An 18,682-nucleotide genomic window follows, 5' to 3' on the forward strand; every position below is an offset into this window, starting at 1 on the left:
GTCAGTGCATCAATATACACACTGACTCTAAATACGCATACATCGTAGTCCATGACTTTGCTAAATTGTGGGAGGAAAGAAATGTCAAAACCTCAGACGGAAAACCAATTTCACACCATAACATTGTGGCCGAGCTCATAAGTGCAGCACAGCAACCATCGAAACTTGCTGTCATTAAAGTAGCTGGTCATAAAACAGGTGAATCAGATGAGGCTAATGGAAACAGACTTGCAGATGAAGTAGCGAAATGGGCAGCTAAAGAAGTGATACTTAGTCTGCACGTAGACGCACTCTTTCAGTTCAAAGCAAGACTGAAAACTAGGGCTGTCAAATTTAGCGCGTTAATAACGCGTTAACGCAAAATCATATTAACGGCACTAATTTTTTTAACGGACGATTAACGCAGCGCGTATTTTCTGTTTGACCCGTGGGCCAAAACCTAGTTGGAGAAATGCAGATACACAGTGTTGGCAACTTAGCCACATTGCAGACCCCTTTAGCGATTTTTTTCCCTTCAACAAAGCGCCCAAACCTTATTTAGTTTCTGAGAATATACCGGTACCGCCGGTACTGCTCTCCCAGCACGCGCGCGCGCCTCTCTCTCTCTCTCTCTCTCTCTCTCTCTCTCTGCGTCTCACGCGGAGGAGCAGCGCTTTAATTCAGTTAAACACAGATATTATGTTGCTTCTCTAATTTTACAAATATAGCCGAAATCAGAGCACGGATATTGTCTTTAGCTTATGTGTATTTGATTTCACCAGACGACGGCTCGATTATCAGAATTTTTGTGCAGATTAACGTCTTGGAAGGGAGAGCTGGTTATGTTTATTTGGTCGCGTTTCAGTCACCATTTCAAATTCATTCCGTTGTTTGACAACAGAAACAGTAAAATATATGTTTTATTGAGAATGTATTGAGAATTTAGCTTCATCAAAATGGGCACAGAGAGAGACAAACTACAATGTAATAATAAATGCTAAATGTACATTTAGCATTTTCAGAAGAGCTGCCCTGTCATGCAAAAAACTAAACATGTTTGTGTTAGTAAATTGCTCAGTGCAAAGAAAGAGAAGTAATGGGAACCTGGTATTTCTTTTTTCTTTCTACATGTGTCTAATAGACATGAACAAGTTCTTTGAAAAACATCTATGACCTTTGAAACATGTCTCGTCTTCATGCTATATTGACTATGGTTTCAATAATAAACATACATTTGCATAAAGCATCTATATTTATCAATGCCCACGTTGATTAGAGTATTACAAACTTGAAAAGTATTAATTTAAGGTATATTTAGAACAAATAAAAAATGTGCGATTAAATGCGATTAATCGCGAGTTAACTCATGACAACCATGCGATTAATCGCGATTAAAAATTTTAATCGATTGACAGCCCTACTGAAAACACATCTCTTTGACCTAGCATAACACATTATAGACTTCTATAATTCAATGTTAGGCTACATAGATTAGGTCTTAAATTAGGTCCATAAATCCTGATGTACTCGTTACATCATAAGAAGAATGGCGTCTACGCTAATATTAGTCTCTCTGTTTATCCTGAGGTTTACCGCAGTCCGCCGGATCCAGGGCATATCCAGATCTGATGAAGGACCTGCGCCTGGACACGACGACAGCGCAGTCCTGAAGTGTCAACTAGTCTCTCCCCTGTGAAGGCTTCCTTCCCTTTCCTTTACCTCTGTACAGATAAAGCGTTGTCGTTTTATCTGTACTGAGTCACCACGTGGCTACGCAGACGCGGCCAGACAAGTAGTTTGTTGAGGGTTGATTTGTAAAGAAGGACTACACGCCTGCGCACACATATTCAAACGCGCATACCTATGGACTGAACACGTGATGCGTATGTGTGCGACGTCGGTGTTTGCGCACAGGTTGCGTAGGTTTGCGCAGAGAAAACTGATAATTGTTTGCACCTTGGAACCTATTACAGGGAGTGCGTTCTCGAGCCACCAGGCACTGTTTTGTGCGGATGAGCGGGCCGGAGCGCGTTAAGGGATTTCTGTTAGAACGGTGTCGATTTCTGTTAGCGGCCCCTAAGTTAATAACTAATAATCTTCGCAACGGAAGTGAATCAATCGATCAAAACTAACTTTAGCTGGACAATAACTTTATTCTAGAGCTGCTGTATAGCCAAAACAATCTCTGTTACTGTAATTTCCTATTATCACTGTAAAGCTGCTTTGAAACAATTCATATTGTTAAAAGCGCTATATAAATGAAGGTGACTTGACTTGACTTAACAAGGAAAATTGTGCATTCGCAAAAGACTGGAAGACATTCTTACCAAAAGAAGCACCAAACCTACAGCATGTGCTTTATTTGCACCGAGATGGTGGCGATTGTTAAGAGTGCTAACAATAAGCACCACTATAAATCATCAAAGCAAATGTATTTTGAGCAAAATTACCCATTAAACATGGAAGTAAAAAAAAAAGAACTTAACGAGACGAGAAAATCATATTGAGATATAATATAGTTGTAATATAATATTGACTGTAATATAGTCCTGTGGAGTCTGCGGACCCTCAGCTCAGTAGAAGATTGTTGAATGGACAACAAAGATTTAAATTTGAGTTCCTCTGATCAAGAGCAAAGACATGGAAATGCCATTCAACCAACAAAAAACAAATGTGTGATAGGGTGGTTGTAAAGAGGGCATGCATGATTAGGACAGAAAGGGTTGAATTGGATTCAAAATTGTAAAGGCTTCATTGTATATCAGACACGTTACTCTCAAAGATGAGGAGCTAATACAATTTCCCAGGCAGCTGATGAATGACAGATTGGATTAATGGGAAAAATGCTAGGAAGATCCATGGAAAAATAGGCCCCTCCCTGAAATGTCAAACTAGCAGACAGCAAAGGAGGCAAACACTGAGAAATCCTACCAATGGCCTTAGTTGAGGATAGAGGGAAAGCAAAAGCACTAATGATGGATTGTTTCAAAGCAGCTTTACAGAGATAAGCGTATAATTTAATTTAACAGAGATTGTTTTGGCTTTATTGCAGTTCTTTACTGGATTACAGTGAGGAAAAACCCGCCGGGTGAAAGACCCCCACGGGCCCCTCAATCCTCCGTGTCGCAGCCATCGGAGTCTTCGATTGAGACAGCTGGGTCATCTCGTGTGACTCCAGCTATTTCTTTTGGAGCTCCACCGGAGGACCAGATGTCGATCGCGGCATCTTCTGGGGATGACGATTCGGCTGGGCTGCCCCCTTCGGGTGTGGTAGTGTTGCCCGAGTCAGACCCGGAAATGGCTGCTCTGCTTGCCCGGGCGGCCGCGAGTGTCAGGCTTGCGTGGAATCCTCCACCGCGTCCCGAACCCTCGCGGCTCGCCGATTGGTATCTTGGCGCGGGCCGTGCTGGTTCTCAGCACGCTGCTCCAGTGCCTTTCTTTCCGGAGGTGCATGAGGAGGTGACGAGGACGTGGAAGGCCCCTCTGGTGGCCCGACACAGGCTGACTCCCTCCTCCTCCCTCACCACTCTTGATGGCGGAGCACTGAAGGGATACAAGGGTATCCCCCCAGTGGAACGGTCTGTGGCGATGCATCTGTGTCCCAAGACCGCATCCACCTGGCGGGGTAACCCCACGCTCCCCTCCCGCGCCTGTAGGTTCTCTTCCGGTCCGACTGGAAAGGCTTATAGTGCGTGTGGGGAAGCTGCTTCCGCCCTGCATGCCATGGCACTTCTCCAGGTTCACCAGGCGAAGGCGCTCAGTGACATGCAGGAGAGTGGTACTGATCCAGGGGTGCTGCAAGAGCTGCGTACGGCGACGGACCTTGCCCTACGGGCGACGAAAGTCACCGCACGTTCCCTGGGTCGGGCGATGTCCACTCTTGTGGTCCAGGAACGACACCTGTGGCTCACCTTGGCTGATATGAAGGATTCGACAAGAGTAAGCTCCTGAACTCCCCCATATCCCAAGGTGGGCTCTTCTGCGATGCGGTGGAGGATTACGCCCAACAGTTCTCCGCCACCCAGAAGCAGTCGGAGGTGATCAAACACGGAAAAGGGTTGCTGCTGCCCAGTCTTCACCGGCTCCGCCTCCGGCTGCTCGTCGCTGAGGGCGCCCTCCTCCTGCCGCCTCCACCCCTGCTCAGCCTAGGCAGCAGCCTTCACCTAAGCCGCAAGAGAGCTGCCCAGCCTGCTCCCAGCGCCTCTAAACCTCCAGACAAGAGGAGAGGGAAGAGACCCTGAGACAGGCGACCCAGGGGACATACCTGTGCTCTTCGGGAGGGTGCCTCTGCACCACTCCTTACCCCGGAGGAGGGCCGGGTGGAGAATCTTTGGTTTCCTTTTGTTTCTTTTCCGCCGCTGGCCAGCAGACCAGTGGTACCCAAAGTTTCAACAAAAGAGCAATTTCTATTTCCCCTGGGTCATACACGGTCGAGACTGGTAGTTCAGGACGACGCTCAGTTGCCTCGCCGCTCTCAGTCTCCTCCGTCCAAGAGGGCCAGGATGACAGTGCGCGCCGCAGTATTGCCTCGCTGCTCTCATTCCCCTCTTTCCAGTGCTCAGATGACAGTGATGCCGCCTCGGCCTCATCACTCTCATCTCCCACTGGGCAGGGAGGTGCGGATACTTGGACTCGATCCCCTCGGGCGTCGCTCCTTGTTTCCCCTCCCTCCTTCACCTCAGGGCAACGAACAGCCGAACACCTCCGTGGCTGTCGATTGCCCCCGCGTGGAAGCAGGTTGGTGTTGCATGTCACACCCAGACTCCACTTCCGGCCGCCCCAGGGCCTCCGGAGTCGAGTCCCTGCCTTCCACCTCGCTGCCCCACCCCGGGTACGCCGGTGGTCCGGGTCGGCTCACTGGTACGGTTCTTCGAAGCCTGGCTAGCCTTCCCAGGCCGTCCCGGTGGCTCACCCGTACCATCCGGCTCGGCTTTGCAATTCAGTTTGCTCACCGGCCTCCCAGGTTCAGGGGCGTCCACTTTACCCGTGTGTGGTCAGAGGATGCCCCTGTCTTGCGGAAAGAGATTGACGTCCTGCTGGCGAAGGACGCGATCGAGCCGGTCCCTCCAGCCGAGATGAGGTCTGGGTTCTACAGCCCTTACTTCATTGTACCCAAGAAAGGTGGTGGCTTACGGCCAATCCTGGACCTGCGAGTTTTAAATCGGGCCCTTCACAAGCTCCCGTTCAAAATGCTTACGCAGAAACGCATCTTCGAATGCATCCGTCCCCGGGATTGGTTTGCAGCGATCGACCTGAAGGGTACTTTCATGTCTCGATTCTTCCTCGTCACAGACCGTTTCTTCGGTTTGCGTTCGAGGGTCGGGCATATCAGTACAAGGCCCTACCCTTCGGGCTGGCCCTGTCGCCCCATGTCTTCACGAAAGTCGCAGAGGCGGCCATTGTTCCCATGAGAGAACGTGGCATTCGCATTCTCAACTATCTCGACGACTGGCTTATAATAGCTCACTCGCGAGACCTGTTGTGCGATGGTGCTTCACCATCTCAGTCGGTTGGGACTTCAGGTCAACTGGGACAAGAGCAAACTTTGCCCCGTGCAGAGGATCTCTTATCTCGGTATGGAGCTGGACTCGGTCGTCCAGTCAGTGCTCAACTGCCTCAAGTCCTTTCAAGGCAGGTCAGCGGTCCCACTGAAACTTTTTCAGAGGCTCCTGGGGCATATGGCAGCCGCAGCCGCGGTAATGCCGCTCGGCTTGCTGCATATGAGACCGCTTCAGCGCTGGCTTCACGATCGAGTCCCGAGATGGGCGTGGCAGAGCGGCACGTTCCGGGTGAACATCACCCCGCACTGTCGCCAAACCTTCAGTCCTTGGTTGGACCCTGCGTTTCTACGGGCCGGAGTGCCTCTAGTCCAGGTGTCCAGGCATGCTGTGGTCTTCACAGATGCCTCTGCCAACGGCTGGGGGGCCACGTACAACGGGCATGCAGTTTCGGGTCTGTGGACGGGGCCCCAACTGCATTGGCACATCAACTGCCTAGAGTTGCAAGCAGTACGCCCAGCTTTGTGTTGCCTCAAGGGGTTTCTCAGGCACAAGCACGTACTGGTCCGTACGGACAGCACTGCGACCGTTGCGTACATCAATCATCAAGGTGGTCTACGCTCCCGTCGTATGTCGCGACTCGCCTGCCATCTCCTCCTTTGGAGTCAGAAGCATCTGAGGTCGCTTCGAGCCATTCATATCCCTGGTGTGCTCAATCGTGCGGCCGACAAGCTTTCACGACAGCCGCCACTTCCGGGAGAATGGCGACTCCATCCCCAGGTGGTCCAGCTGATATGGGGAATCTTCAGAGCCGCTCAGATAGATCTGTTTGCCTCTCCGGACACGACCCATTGCCAGTTGTGAATTAATGATATTAAGAAGAGGATCTATGACCTCTGGAAGTATTTCTTTCAGTAGCTTAGTCGGTATAGGGTCTAACATACATGTTGTAGATTTAGATGATTTAACGAGTTTAGTAAATTCTTCCTCTTCTATAACAACGAACGAATCAAATTTTCCCTCAGGGAGACTACAATGCACTGCCTGATGCGATACTGTAGTAGAGAGTTGCATAGTTATAATTTTATCCCTGATGTTATCAATCTTATAAGTGAAGAAGTTCATAAAGTCATTACTGCTGTGTTGATTGGAAACTTCTGGGCTTGAAGCTTTCTTTTTCATTAGTTTAGCCACCGTTTCAAAAAAAACCCTAGGATTATGTTTATTTTTTTCTAATAGGGTTGAAAAATAAGCAGATCTAGCAGCTTTTAAGGCCTCTCTGTAAGTAATCGAGCTCTCCTTCCATGAAATGCGAAATACCTCTAATTTTGTTTTCTTCCAGTTGCACTCCATTTTTCTGGCTGCTCTCTTAAGGGCCCGAGTGTGCTCGTTGTACCACGGCGTTGGACTATTTTCTTTAATCTTCTTTAAGCGCAACTGAGCAACTGTGTCTAAAGTGCTGGAAAAGAGAGAGTTAAAAGTTTCTGTTGCAATATCGAGTTCTTCTAAGCTATCTGGGATGCTGAGATGATGAAACTGATCAGGAAGATTATTGATAAAGCAATCTTTAGTGGCAGAAGTGATAGGTCTAACATATTTGAAACACGGAGTCGGCTTTGAAGCCTTGGCTAAATGAAGTTTACACGAGACTAGATAATGATCTGAGATGTCATCGCTCTGCTGCAGAATTTCAACGCCATTGATTTAGATCTAGAGTATGATTACGACAATGAGTTGGTCCTGACACGTGCTGTCTAACTCCAATAGAGTTCACAATGTCTTTAAATGCCAATCCCAATGCATCTTTTTCATTATCGATGTGTATATTAAAATCACCAACAATTAGTACTTTATCTGCAGTCAATATTAATTCTGATAGAAAGTCCGCAAATTCTTTGATAAAGTCTGTATGGTGCCCTGGTGGCCTGTATACAGTAGCCAACACAAATCTCAAACGTGATTTATTATTTATACTATATATTTTTACATTAAGTACTAACACTTCAAAAGAATTATATTTAAAACTTGATTTCTTAGTGGTTTTGAAAATATTACTATCAATTACAGCAACTCCTCCCCCTTTGCGTTTCAGACGAGGCTCATGTTTATAACAGTAATCTTGCGGGGTGGACTCATTTAAAGTAATGTAATCGTTTGGTTTTAGCCAGGTTTCTGTCAAACACAGCACATCTAGATTATTATCTGAAATCATATCATTAACAACGAGTGCTTTTGAAGTAAGCGATCGACTATTCAGCAACCCAAGCTTTAGCATTTGCTCTCATCTGTATTATAGCTGTTTTTTATTTGTTGAACATCAATTACATTGTTAACCTTATATGGGTTTAAACGTTTTTTGGATTTCAAAATTCAGGGAACAGACACAGTCTCTATATGATGATAGCTAGGTGAAAGAGGCTCTATGTGATGGGATTGAAAGCGCTATATAAATCAGGATGACTTGACTTGACATGTAATGAGTCTATATAATATATTAGTTTCACCTGTTAAGTTGAATTCTTGAAGTAAATCAACTTTTTGATGATATTCTAATTTTATGACCAGCACCTGTATATACAGTATATATATATATATATATATATATATATATATATATATATATATATATATATATAATAAAATTAGCATGCATTTCCATTTTACACTAAGGAACAATTATTATCCAACAGAATGACTGAATTTAGATCTGTATAATAATTCCAATCGTAATTTCAAAAGCATTTCTGTTATATATATATATATATATATTTGGGGTTCCCTATAGGCTACAGAAAGAGGTTTTAAAAGCATGGTTGTAAGCAAGGTGCGATTTGCCAGGGGGGGACGAGGATTTCCTTCTGGTCTAAACATCCCAGCTTCTGCTGAATTATTTTGACCGGATAGCCAGTCTGATGAGCAGGCAAAGGCAAAATTATATACTATATCTTATTAAATTATAGCCTATATATTGTAGCTTTATTTATTGTATTTAAAGTTTTTTCACACAAAATTTCAACTGAAGAGTTCAATACAGTTGTTTCAACTGGTTTTGTAGAGTATTCGAATGTTTGAGCAGTGTGTATGATTGTCAACAATCTGGCATTATCTAAACATGAACTGTTGATGAAAGAATGTGAGTTATCAGCAGACACAGAGCTCTTTAATTCACGATCAACCTCATTTTACTGTAAGGTGAATTCAACTAGGCATTCTGTGTCTTTGAAGCAATAAAAGGTAAATAATTTGTTACAGTTTTTCTTTCGTGATTTGTGTGGATGACACCTTGTGACATACAGTATTATCAGCTGTATGATGTGTTTTTACCCTGAAATGTTTAAATTTCAGGGTAAAATGAAATTTTTTTTCATTTTTTTTTTTTTGATTTGTTCAATGTATTGTTATGTGTATGTAATGGATCTGTTTTGAAAAAAAAAATCTTCCGTTGCAATGGCCAGGTATCACTGTCAGTCATCTCAATTTCGTGAATGATTTACAAAACAATAATTTAGCAGATTAAAGACGAGCTTCATCTTCATTTCTGGTGCGATCGGCTGATAATCTTCCTTCATCAGTTGTGTCGTCTGTGCAGCGGCTCAACTGGAATGTAGCAAATTTATGTTGTAATGTGCCATTGATAATTAAACAAAAACGCTTGACTTTAATAAACAGTTATCTATTTAAGCATCAAGAACGGTAAAACATAAACGCTGTCGACCAACATCGGTTAACAGCACGTAGGCTACAATGTTATATCGTCCAAACGCCTATTAAATCAAACACAACAAATCTCCGAAAAGTGTTTCTAATCAATAAATTAACATTTCAAAAGTTTTTATTTTTAACAAATATTAAACTAGAGACAAAATTATAAATATGGTAGAGCTGAGATTCGATCTTGGAACGGTAGAAGCTCCGCTAGACGCATGTTGTTGCGTTGACCACAGCGCTATCGTCTGAACACTATCTGAGAATGAGCTTAACGTCTTATGGTCATGCAAAGCCTCATTGATGTAGCCTAATATTTTTCAATTGCAAGGTTTTATGTTGAAATGTTTTCATTATTTATTAAAGAAAATAATGCTAATCATAACAACCTGATTAGCCTATTTTATTCTTAATAAAGAATGCTAAAACACAAATGCTGCCGACTAACATCGGTTAGCAAGTCCTGATCAATGTTTTAATTTTACGATCATTTAGTTTAATTTATTTCACTGTTATGTTTCAGTTAATAAATCTACTGACCAATTAAAATAACACAAAGTATAAGACACATAACCTATTGACATGCATAACCTTTCTAAATTATAGAAAAATTGGACACAATGTTAATGTTTAGCTTACTTTGCCTAAAGGGCACCTATTATGCAAAATTCATTTTTAAATGGTGTTTGAACATAAATGTGTGTTGGCAGTGTGTGTACACAACCATCCTATAATGATAAAAATCCACCCAGTGCTTTTTTAAAATCCCCATAAATCATAAGCACTGTCTCAGAATGAGCTTTTCTTAGATTCGGGGCAATGTGACGTCACTTTGCACAGGCCCCGCCCACGACTGTTGATTGACACTGGAGTTTGAGCATAGACCCGCCCTGAGTGAGCTGGACACAGAGTCCGCCATTGTTCGACGCTTGACCAGCTGTAGACAAGAATGTCTCCTAAGCGATTGAGGTGTTTTGTTGTTGGATGTAAGAATGAACATTAGTCTTCATTTACTCTCGTTGTTACTCGAGGATGGATCTGTACTCTCGTTGTTACTCGAGGATGGATCTGTACAACTGCTCTCGTGATCCAGCTTACGGTCTCCGGAGCGACAGGCCTAACGTTACTGACCACGGCAGAAATGAAAGTGAGAGCGCGCACTTTATGACAGCTCATCCAGTCGTGGATATACAGTTTACCAGTTGATTTAGCACCCACTGAAAAGGTGTGTATATATTTGTTTACTGTTAGTTGTAACGAGTGTTTTGTGTACTTCACTGTGTATGTTGATGATAATGAAAGGGAGAGAGAGAGAGTTTATGTATAAGACTTTAATGCGCACTTCTTATACTATGTTTATTCAGCTCTTACAGTGATTCTCTAGAGTAAAACTAATGCTTCATCTTTTGTGTGATGTACAATCAACTTCACTGAACTCGTCAGTATATTTTGGTCATCATTCGGACGGGGTCTGCTACAACAGGCTTGTATTAATAGTGGATAAAAGCAGATGACAAATAACCATAATTAAACTAAACTATACCTGTTCTATCTCTATACAGCATATATTCTCTGGCTCTGTGCATGGCTGGACTGGCCATTGGGCATACCGGGCATTTTCCCGGTGGGCCGACGTGCTTTTTGGGCCGATACATCTCATACTCATACATACTTTTTATTATTATTATTATTATTTTTTTTTTTTTTACGGCCCGTAAAATTTGTACACCCATTCGTTTTGTTTTGTTTTGCTTAATTGGCGGCGCTGGGTTTGTGCCGGTGTAATGCATTGGTCAAAAAAAGTCAGTGTTAGTTTTTTTTTCTGACAGACCAGCCCATGAAACATGTAGATCAGCGGCCCATTGGCTCTTTTCTTGATTGACACTGGGCTGACCCAATCACAACTTTAAACGAGTGAGCGAGCGTGCAGCAGTGTCAGTGTGTATCTGTCAAACTAGTCAGCGAGATGGAGAAGAAACGCAAGGAATGTGCAGAGAAATAGCGTGGAAAAATAGAACCAGGCCCTTAAAGCAGACACTGGAAACTGTGTCAAAATATATGTTTTCTGACCTTCATCAGCTCCTGTGATGATGAGGATAGTGAGGAGGATCAGGAGAGAGATGAAAAAGTGTAGAGTCCGCGGTAAGCAGAACTACTTTCAAAACACTTGAACACTTGAACACTTGCTATGTCATGAGTGTAGGAACCCATAACCCAGTTACAGATTATTTCCACATCTGCATAGTTGACGATTACCGCAATTCACTAGAAATTTAACGAGACGCGTTTGTAAACCATGTTTTCCGCCAAAATAAAAGCTTGACGCAGTTTGCGTCAAAATAAAAGATCATGTGCTTATCTCTTTCAAGTATAGAAATTGGTACAACACTAATTATGAAAGTTTCCTTTATTTTTTAGTGCATTTGTTTTACAAAATATGGCTATTACTGTCATTGGATTAATATTATAACTATTATTATGTAGTAGGTGTAATGTAAATAGACACTGTAACTAAAAGAGATTTGAATTTTTCTTTGTTTAATTTGCACACTGAATATGGGTTGGAGCTTTTAATTTTGAACTCTCAAAGTGCACCAGATTGATGAATTTAACATTAAAATGCACAAAATTTTCTCACGGGGGGGCATGCCTCCGAACCCCCCTAGAAGGACCGAGGTCCACCCACCACAGTTTTAACAAAAATACTGTAAGAAACACTTGTATTGCTATGCCAGAGCCGCTTATAGCTTGTTTTAGGATTCATCACTGTAGAGTATAGTTCAACTGTATTAATAAATGTCAAAGTTTTACTTATTTCATCTGTTAAAGGGATACTTCACCTCTGGGAAGATGAATGTGTATTTAAAATAGGTCATTTAAGTAGAAGAAATGTGAAGAAATTTTTTAATTTGGAGCTTTCTAGACTGAGAAAAGCCAGAAAATGTATTTTTGGCTTATGTGGATGAAAGACAACAACTCCCAGAATGCACTTGCTTCGCTGCCTTAGGAGGCCACGCCTACCGGTAAGGGAGCGCAGTTGAAAACAAACAACAAGGCTAGCCTAAGTGATGAGTTTGCCAGGGATTTAGAGATCGCCCAAAATGTCCGGGATTCGGCTTTTGCGTTCTACAGTCGCCATTCATCATGTTTACTGTGGCGAGCAGGACGAGGCTGACGGCCGCGGGAGAACGTTATCATGTTTACTGTGGCGAGCAGGACGAGGCTGACGGCCGCGGGAGAACGGCACGAGGCCGGTGGCGTCATTACTGAGACGCGCCGGTCTTGTATCTCTCACGGAGGAGCGGGAATTTTCTTAGCAATGGTAAAACGCACATCAACCGATCACTTGTTTAGCGTTCATGTAAACACTACATTCAGATTCACCAATCGGAATGAATTCAGTTAGATTGAAACAAAAGGTGTGCATGTAAACAATGAATGGCGACCGCAGAAAGCAAAAGCTGAATCCCGTACATTTTGAACGATCTCGCCCGCCGGACAAGTCCGGGAAAAGGAGGATGGTAGTTGGTAACCCCTACTACTCAGCTTTCTCCTACTATTCAGCTTTCTCCACAGAACAAGAGCCTGCTAGCTTAGCTTCCAAAGAAAGACGGCTGACACTGTGTACATTCTGTGAGTGAGATCCCACCTCCTATAGGCGGGCTGAAAACATGTGGAACAACGCCTTCTACTGGCTGTAGTCTTTAGCCTCTGGCCAGAGAATCCTCCGATGACGCAAAATGACGATTTTTGCGTCATCGGAGGATTTTTTCCAGACAAAAAATACATAAATCTCTCGTCTCAGGGGGATATGAGGGTGGAAAGCATGGTAATTCGAAAATACTACAGGTTTTCTACTAATACAAAGCTTATGCTAAATCCTGAAGTATCCCTTTAACTCTCAATCGTTCCTATACTCACTCATTACATGGCATTAGTGGTTTTAATGAATAGGAGTTGGTATGCATATAATTAAGGGCGTGCAAAGATGGGTGGTGTTTATGATCATATAGTGGGCCGGTCTGGGCCAAAATGCCCAGGCCGATTTTTTGTCCCAGTCCAGCCCTGGCTCTGTGGGCATTATTGTCCGACTCCGGGTCGAAATGAACACCGCAACTGAGAGTTTCTGTTCTGATGTTATCAGATGAGATTGTCCTGACTGAAGCGTGAGCTCGTGAGGCTCCGCCCCCTGGGCCGGCAGCAGCTGTTAATTTGCATGTAAAGGGATACACACTAAAACGGTGTGTTTTTCTGAGCCCCAAAAAATGACAATTTAAACATGCTGTAAAAAATGATCTGTTGGGTATTTGGAGCTGAAACTTCACATACACACTCTGGAGACATCAGAGACTTATTTTACATCTTGTGAAAAGAGGCATAATAGGTGCCCTTTAAATTTGATGCAATAATAGAAGCCTACATTTGTTTCAGTTCTACATTTGTACTGTAATTTCAGTATTGTGATTATGAATTCGTTTGACAACAATGTTTCACTTGAATTGATCTGCTACCAGCTCTCAGTCGCTCTCATTGAGATAGAGAGAATAAACTGACACTTTTCAAAGTCTGTGATTGTAGCGCCTCTTAGCGATAAAAGGCAGCAAATGCACACCCGCAAATTTTAATAATAATAATAATAATAAAAGTATTCTTCTGGTTGAGTACCAACTGTACACATTAATTGGCTGGTCTATTCAAAATTCAAGATTTATTGTCATGGTAAAATAAAACTTCATACACACACATTTGCACACATAACACGCAATTAACAAAAATATACAATATGCAAATGTAAACAAAAGCATTTTTTGTCACAGTAATGGTGTTGATGTACCGTAATTTTGCGTTCAGAGTGATCCTGTCCCACTGGATTCACTTTTGTCGTGACAGAATTATTGATGACTATTTATGACTGACGACCAAAGCATTTGTGTCCAGCTTTATAATGCTGTACAGTGCAAAGGTTGAGCACAATGCAAAACACAGACAAAGTGTAACAGGACGGAAAAGGACTCACCATAGCACCAGGAGATTGAGATGCACTCAAAGAACACCAGGAAGAGCAGACACATCCCACTGGCTGAGTAATAGTCGAAGAGTTTAAACACATAGAGGCCACCCTAACACAAGAAAAACACAAGCGTGTCATTTAAGTCCCTGTAGCCTGCAATCACTCCTCATCATATCCAAGACTGATTACCTGTGTGATATTGGACAGCCCGATGGCGTAGGACACAACGCAAACACATGCAATGAAAATCTCTCTCCTCTTCCTGAGCACCCGTGGGAACTCGTCCACCAGAGCCGTGATGAAGCCCTCCACTGTGCAGAACTGCAGGACAGTGTCAACAACGATGTTGTTATATTGCATTTATATGGCAAACTTTTTTCATGGCTCTTTGTTGTTGCATTCAATAAACCTATGAGCACAGGTGTGTGTGTATTAGCTATTACACTTTGATCATGGCTTATCCAATTCGATTGTAGCTTTTTTATGACTTCCCAAAAAAAACTAACGACAATAAAAACCAACACAACTCATTGACTAATTTTTTGGATTTTTTTTTATGCCACAGGGTTGGGATTCAGTTTGGTTTTATTTGAACATTGCCACTAAACAATACCAAAACTCCAGCTTAAGGGATAAAGAACATCAGTTTAAAATCTTGAAGCCATAAAGGCAGAAATCAGCATCAAAAGATTCGATTGGGCTGAGGGCTAATTAAGTCTTTTAATGCTCCTTATGTTTCCTTGTGTGGCCACCAGGGACACCGCCACGGATATGCGGGAGTACCAAACAGATCCCGTTCACTTCTGTTTCTAGGTCAGAGCTTGAATATGTGCTATTCTCACCTGACTGTCGATTCCCAGCATCAGCAGCATGGAGAAGAAGAGAATAGCCCACAGCGGGGAGACGGGCAACTGCGTCACAGCTTCTGGATAAGCTAAAAATGCCAAACCGGGACCTGTGTAAGCCATGAAAAAATAAAGCATTTAAGTTATCGGAAAGAAGTGTCTAGATTTTAACAGTACTTCAAAGTGAAATATTGTAAAATTTTATGTCAAATTGATTACCGGATGCAGCTACATCAGCTATTGGTCTCTTTGTGACATGTGCCATGAAGCCCACAATAGAGAAAATCACAAATCCAGCAAACATACTGGTGAAGGAATTTATACAGCACACAATGATAGAATCCCTGCAGAAAGAAAGGGGGAAACGATTCTGTCTTCAAATGTGCTATAAGCATCTATAAAACATACCTGACCTGGAAGCTGCACATCAATTTGGCATTTAAGGAGAAGATGGATTATGTAAACGACATATAGCCAAATCCAGAATCAACTGTTTAATTTGACATTAATTCTCACTATTCATACAAACTCACTCAAATTCCCTGAAGACAGTCAGTCACAGTTATAAGGCTGGCTTGTTCACATTTTCAAGCAAACATTATTCACAGCATCAGAAAAGAAATGCTCGAGGTAAAATCAAAGTTTAGGGGCCTGAAACAGGGTCAAGTTATTAAAAAGATCATGTCACTGCGTCATTCATACCTGTACACATTGTTATTGAAAGGGTTGTAGCTGCCCAGAGCAATAAGGGATCCTAAACCCAAACCATAGGAGAAGAAAATCTGTGTTGCAGCATCCAGCCAAACCTAAGATGGAAAATCAAGCTATTTATCGGCTAGACTGGGTCTGTTGGATCTCGTCTGAATGATTAAACGTGTGAAATTACCTCAGACTCCTTCAGCTTCTCAAAGTCAGGAGTGATATAGAACAAGATTCCCTCTTTAGCCCCAGGCAGGGACACTCCACGGATGAACAGAATGAACAACATGAAGTACGGGTAGGTGGCAGAGAAGTAAACGACCTGCAAAACATTGATTTCTTTATCAGATATTCCCAACGTGTATTTGTTCAGCATGTACAGGTAAATGCTTGTAAAAAAAAAAAAAAGAAGCTGCAGGAAATATTGTGCATTGCTTTCACGGGACAAGAAACTCATAGATCCACAGTTTATTGCAATCATGTGTGCTTTACAATTAATGCAGTGAAATTATTACGAACTCACTCAAATTCCAGACCGAAGCCCTGAAGACAGACCAACAAAGACATCTCACCTTTCCAGTCCAGCTAACACCTTTCCAGATACAGAAGTACACGAGGACCCAGGCAATGGCCAGTGTTATTGCAAGTGGAGCACGAATTTCACCAGGTTTCTCTAAGCCATCGGTCATTTGATGCACATTGCGTCTGTATAAGCACATCATGCAACACAATTACACTTGACAACAAGACAATTGAATGTACAAAGGTCAAAGAAGGTCATGCACATCCATTTTTTCATCAGATCTTACTCCCAAAACTCCATGACAGCACTGGTGAGATTGGTGGTGTCTACTATGCTGTAGTTTGTATAACATCTGTCTGTGTTCCATGGATTGTTACAAGTTTTCCATGGAAGCTCCTACAAAGAGCAGAACAATGCTTTACATTTTTTATTTAATAAATACCCCAGAATAATTACCTAAACATGCCAATATATATATACTGTATATATGGAAGCACACGTGGCGAGGAATGCTTACAGTGGTAAAGGAGTTGTATAAGTAGTAAATGGCCCAGGCAATGATGACAATGTAGTAAATGTTCAGCCAGAATGAGAGAACAGCGGCAGCAAGACCAACACCTGTAGTTATGACAGATTGTGTTATAACTTACATTCAAAGCAGAATGTGAACCACCTGGTCAAAGCCAGCATATACAGTACGGCTTTTATCCAGCATTATAGATGCCTTATTAGATCATTTGTTTTCAAACTGGAAGATCTGCGAGCATCTTTAGAACAACAGATATCAAACTTACAAAACATGACCCATGCATTTACATCTACTGCATTTACTGAAGGTCTCACACACTTCAAGAAACCAGCTCGTATTTCGCTGAATAGAAATGATATACCTTTGAACATTGGAGCTAGTTTCCAAACCCCAAGGCCGCCAATGGATGTGTACTGTCCAAGAGCGCATTCAAGGAAAAACAGAGGAACTCCCGCAAAAAATAGCGTCAAAAAATAAGGAATCAAGAAAGCCCCTGGAATCAATACAGAAATACATGAAAGCACCAAGTGGGGCTGTGCACAGCAACACAAAGCACACACACACATACACCCTGGCACAACATCTCAGACTCAGACTCTTGGAGAAGCGTCTCTTACCTCCGCCGTTTTTTCCGCACAGATAAGGAAATCTCCACACGTTCCCCAGGCCGATGGCGTAGCCCACACATGACAGCAGAAAATCAAATTTCCCACCCCAAGTTTCTCTGATCGGAATGTCTTTCTTCTTCTTCTCTGGTTTGGCGTCCTCTGACTTGGGTTTGTCGTTAGTTGTGATCTCGTTGAGTTCCGTCACAACTTGTCCATCGGTGTTTTTGGTGTTGTTTGTCGCCATGTCTCTGATTTCAGACAGCAGTAGAGATCCACACGAACCCCCGATCGAGATCGACACAGTTTCGGTTAACCTGAAGACACCGAATCACACGAAATCAGTGTTTTTTTTTTTTTTTTTTTTTGCTTTTCCCTGCAAACGCAGTCCGCGGTTTGAATTCGAAGGCGACACACACACACACACACACACACACACAAACACTAAGAGACCTGCCGTCTCTGAGACAGAACTGTCTTTCATGACAGTCAATTCAAATATATATCTTTTCGATAGAACGATCTAGCTTCTCAATTATGTTTTTTCGTCTATGTGTTGATGTATTTACTATTGCTATACCCCTTAAATGCATGCACATAAACACACACTTGAACATTTTCAAATCAGTGAAACATTTTCAAATCATTTCCATCTACTTACAGTGAATTGTGACTGTTTTCCAAAGGCAGTGTGTCCGTGTGTCATGCAGCGAGGTGTCCGTGGATTGCTCTCTGAGTTGTAAACTTCCAGAGACGAGTGTTGTGTCCATGTAAAGCGGTCCTGCGGGAGCTGTCCACACGCCACTGGTGCTGAATCCTGTCTGAGATCAGCAGCTACTCAACATTTACAGAGCGTCAATGTCATGTGAAAGTCAACACCCCCCAACGGATACACACACACACATTTTCAGGTCAGGCACGCAAGTCTTTACCTTTATGTGCATATGTTAACATCGTACACAAAGAAAATGATTCTGATCTCAGTAGAATATTACCAACATTTTGGAATTTAATGCAAAATACGTGTTTCGTTAATTTGCTCACACACATCTGGGTCTGCCACGAGGTACAAATGAACTCATGCATTCACTGCTCATTCTGAAGAAGATTTGCAATCCTCAAACCCAGCCCACTTCATGCCAAAATATATCATCATAAATATGGCAGATGAGGAGCAGAACAGGTGAAGCCACTGACACGGCATCAGGTGAGCAGGGAAATATCATTCCTCATCTGAAACTAAGGACACATCAGAGGAAGAAAGCCTGGGACGCTATCTTTTATCGGA

General features: G+C 42.8%; 1 protein-coding gene across 2 annotated transcripts in view; it reads right to left on the minus strand.

Moving 5' to 3' along the window:
* Positions 1-17,641, minus strand: part of slc6a1a (solute carrier family 6 member 1a) — a gene marked incomplete at both ends in the record, with an annotated part of 39,306 nt that extends 21,665 nt beyond the window's left edge. For both annotated transcript variants that reach the window (XM_081386300.1, XM_081386299.1), the window contains 11 exons: positions 14,200-14,302; positions 14,383-14,514; positions 15,036-15,148; positions 15,258-15,382; positions 15,741-15,844; positions 15,925-16,059; positions 16,310-16,442; positions 16,547-16,656; positions 16,778-16,878; positions 17,151-17,282; positions 17,407-17,641. In XM_081386300.1, the coding sequence (XP_081242426.1) occupies positions 14,200-14,302; positions 14,383-14,514; positions 15,036-15,148; positions 15,258-15,382; positions 15,741-15,844; positions 15,925-16,059; positions 16,310-16,442; positions 16,547-16,656; positions 16,778-16,878; positions 17,151-17,282; positions 17,407-17,641 (1,423 nt within the window). The remainder of the gene's footprint in view (positions 1-14,199; positions 14,303-14,382; positions 14,515-15,035; positions 15,149-15,257; positions 15,383-15,740; positions 15,845-15,924; positions 16,060-16,309; positions 16,443-16,546; positions 16,657-16,777; positions 16,879-17,150; positions 17,283-17,406) is intronic.
* Positions 17,642-18,682: the final 1,041 nt, after the last annotated feature.

This window comes from Scardinius erythrophthalmus (genome assembly GCF_964197995.2).
Source record: "Scardinius erythrophthalmus genome assembly, chromosome: 15".
Classification (NCBI taxonomy): domain Eukaryota; kingdom Metazoa; phylum Chordata; class Actinopteri; order Cypriniformes; family Leuciscidae; genus Scardinius; species Scardinius erythrophthalmus.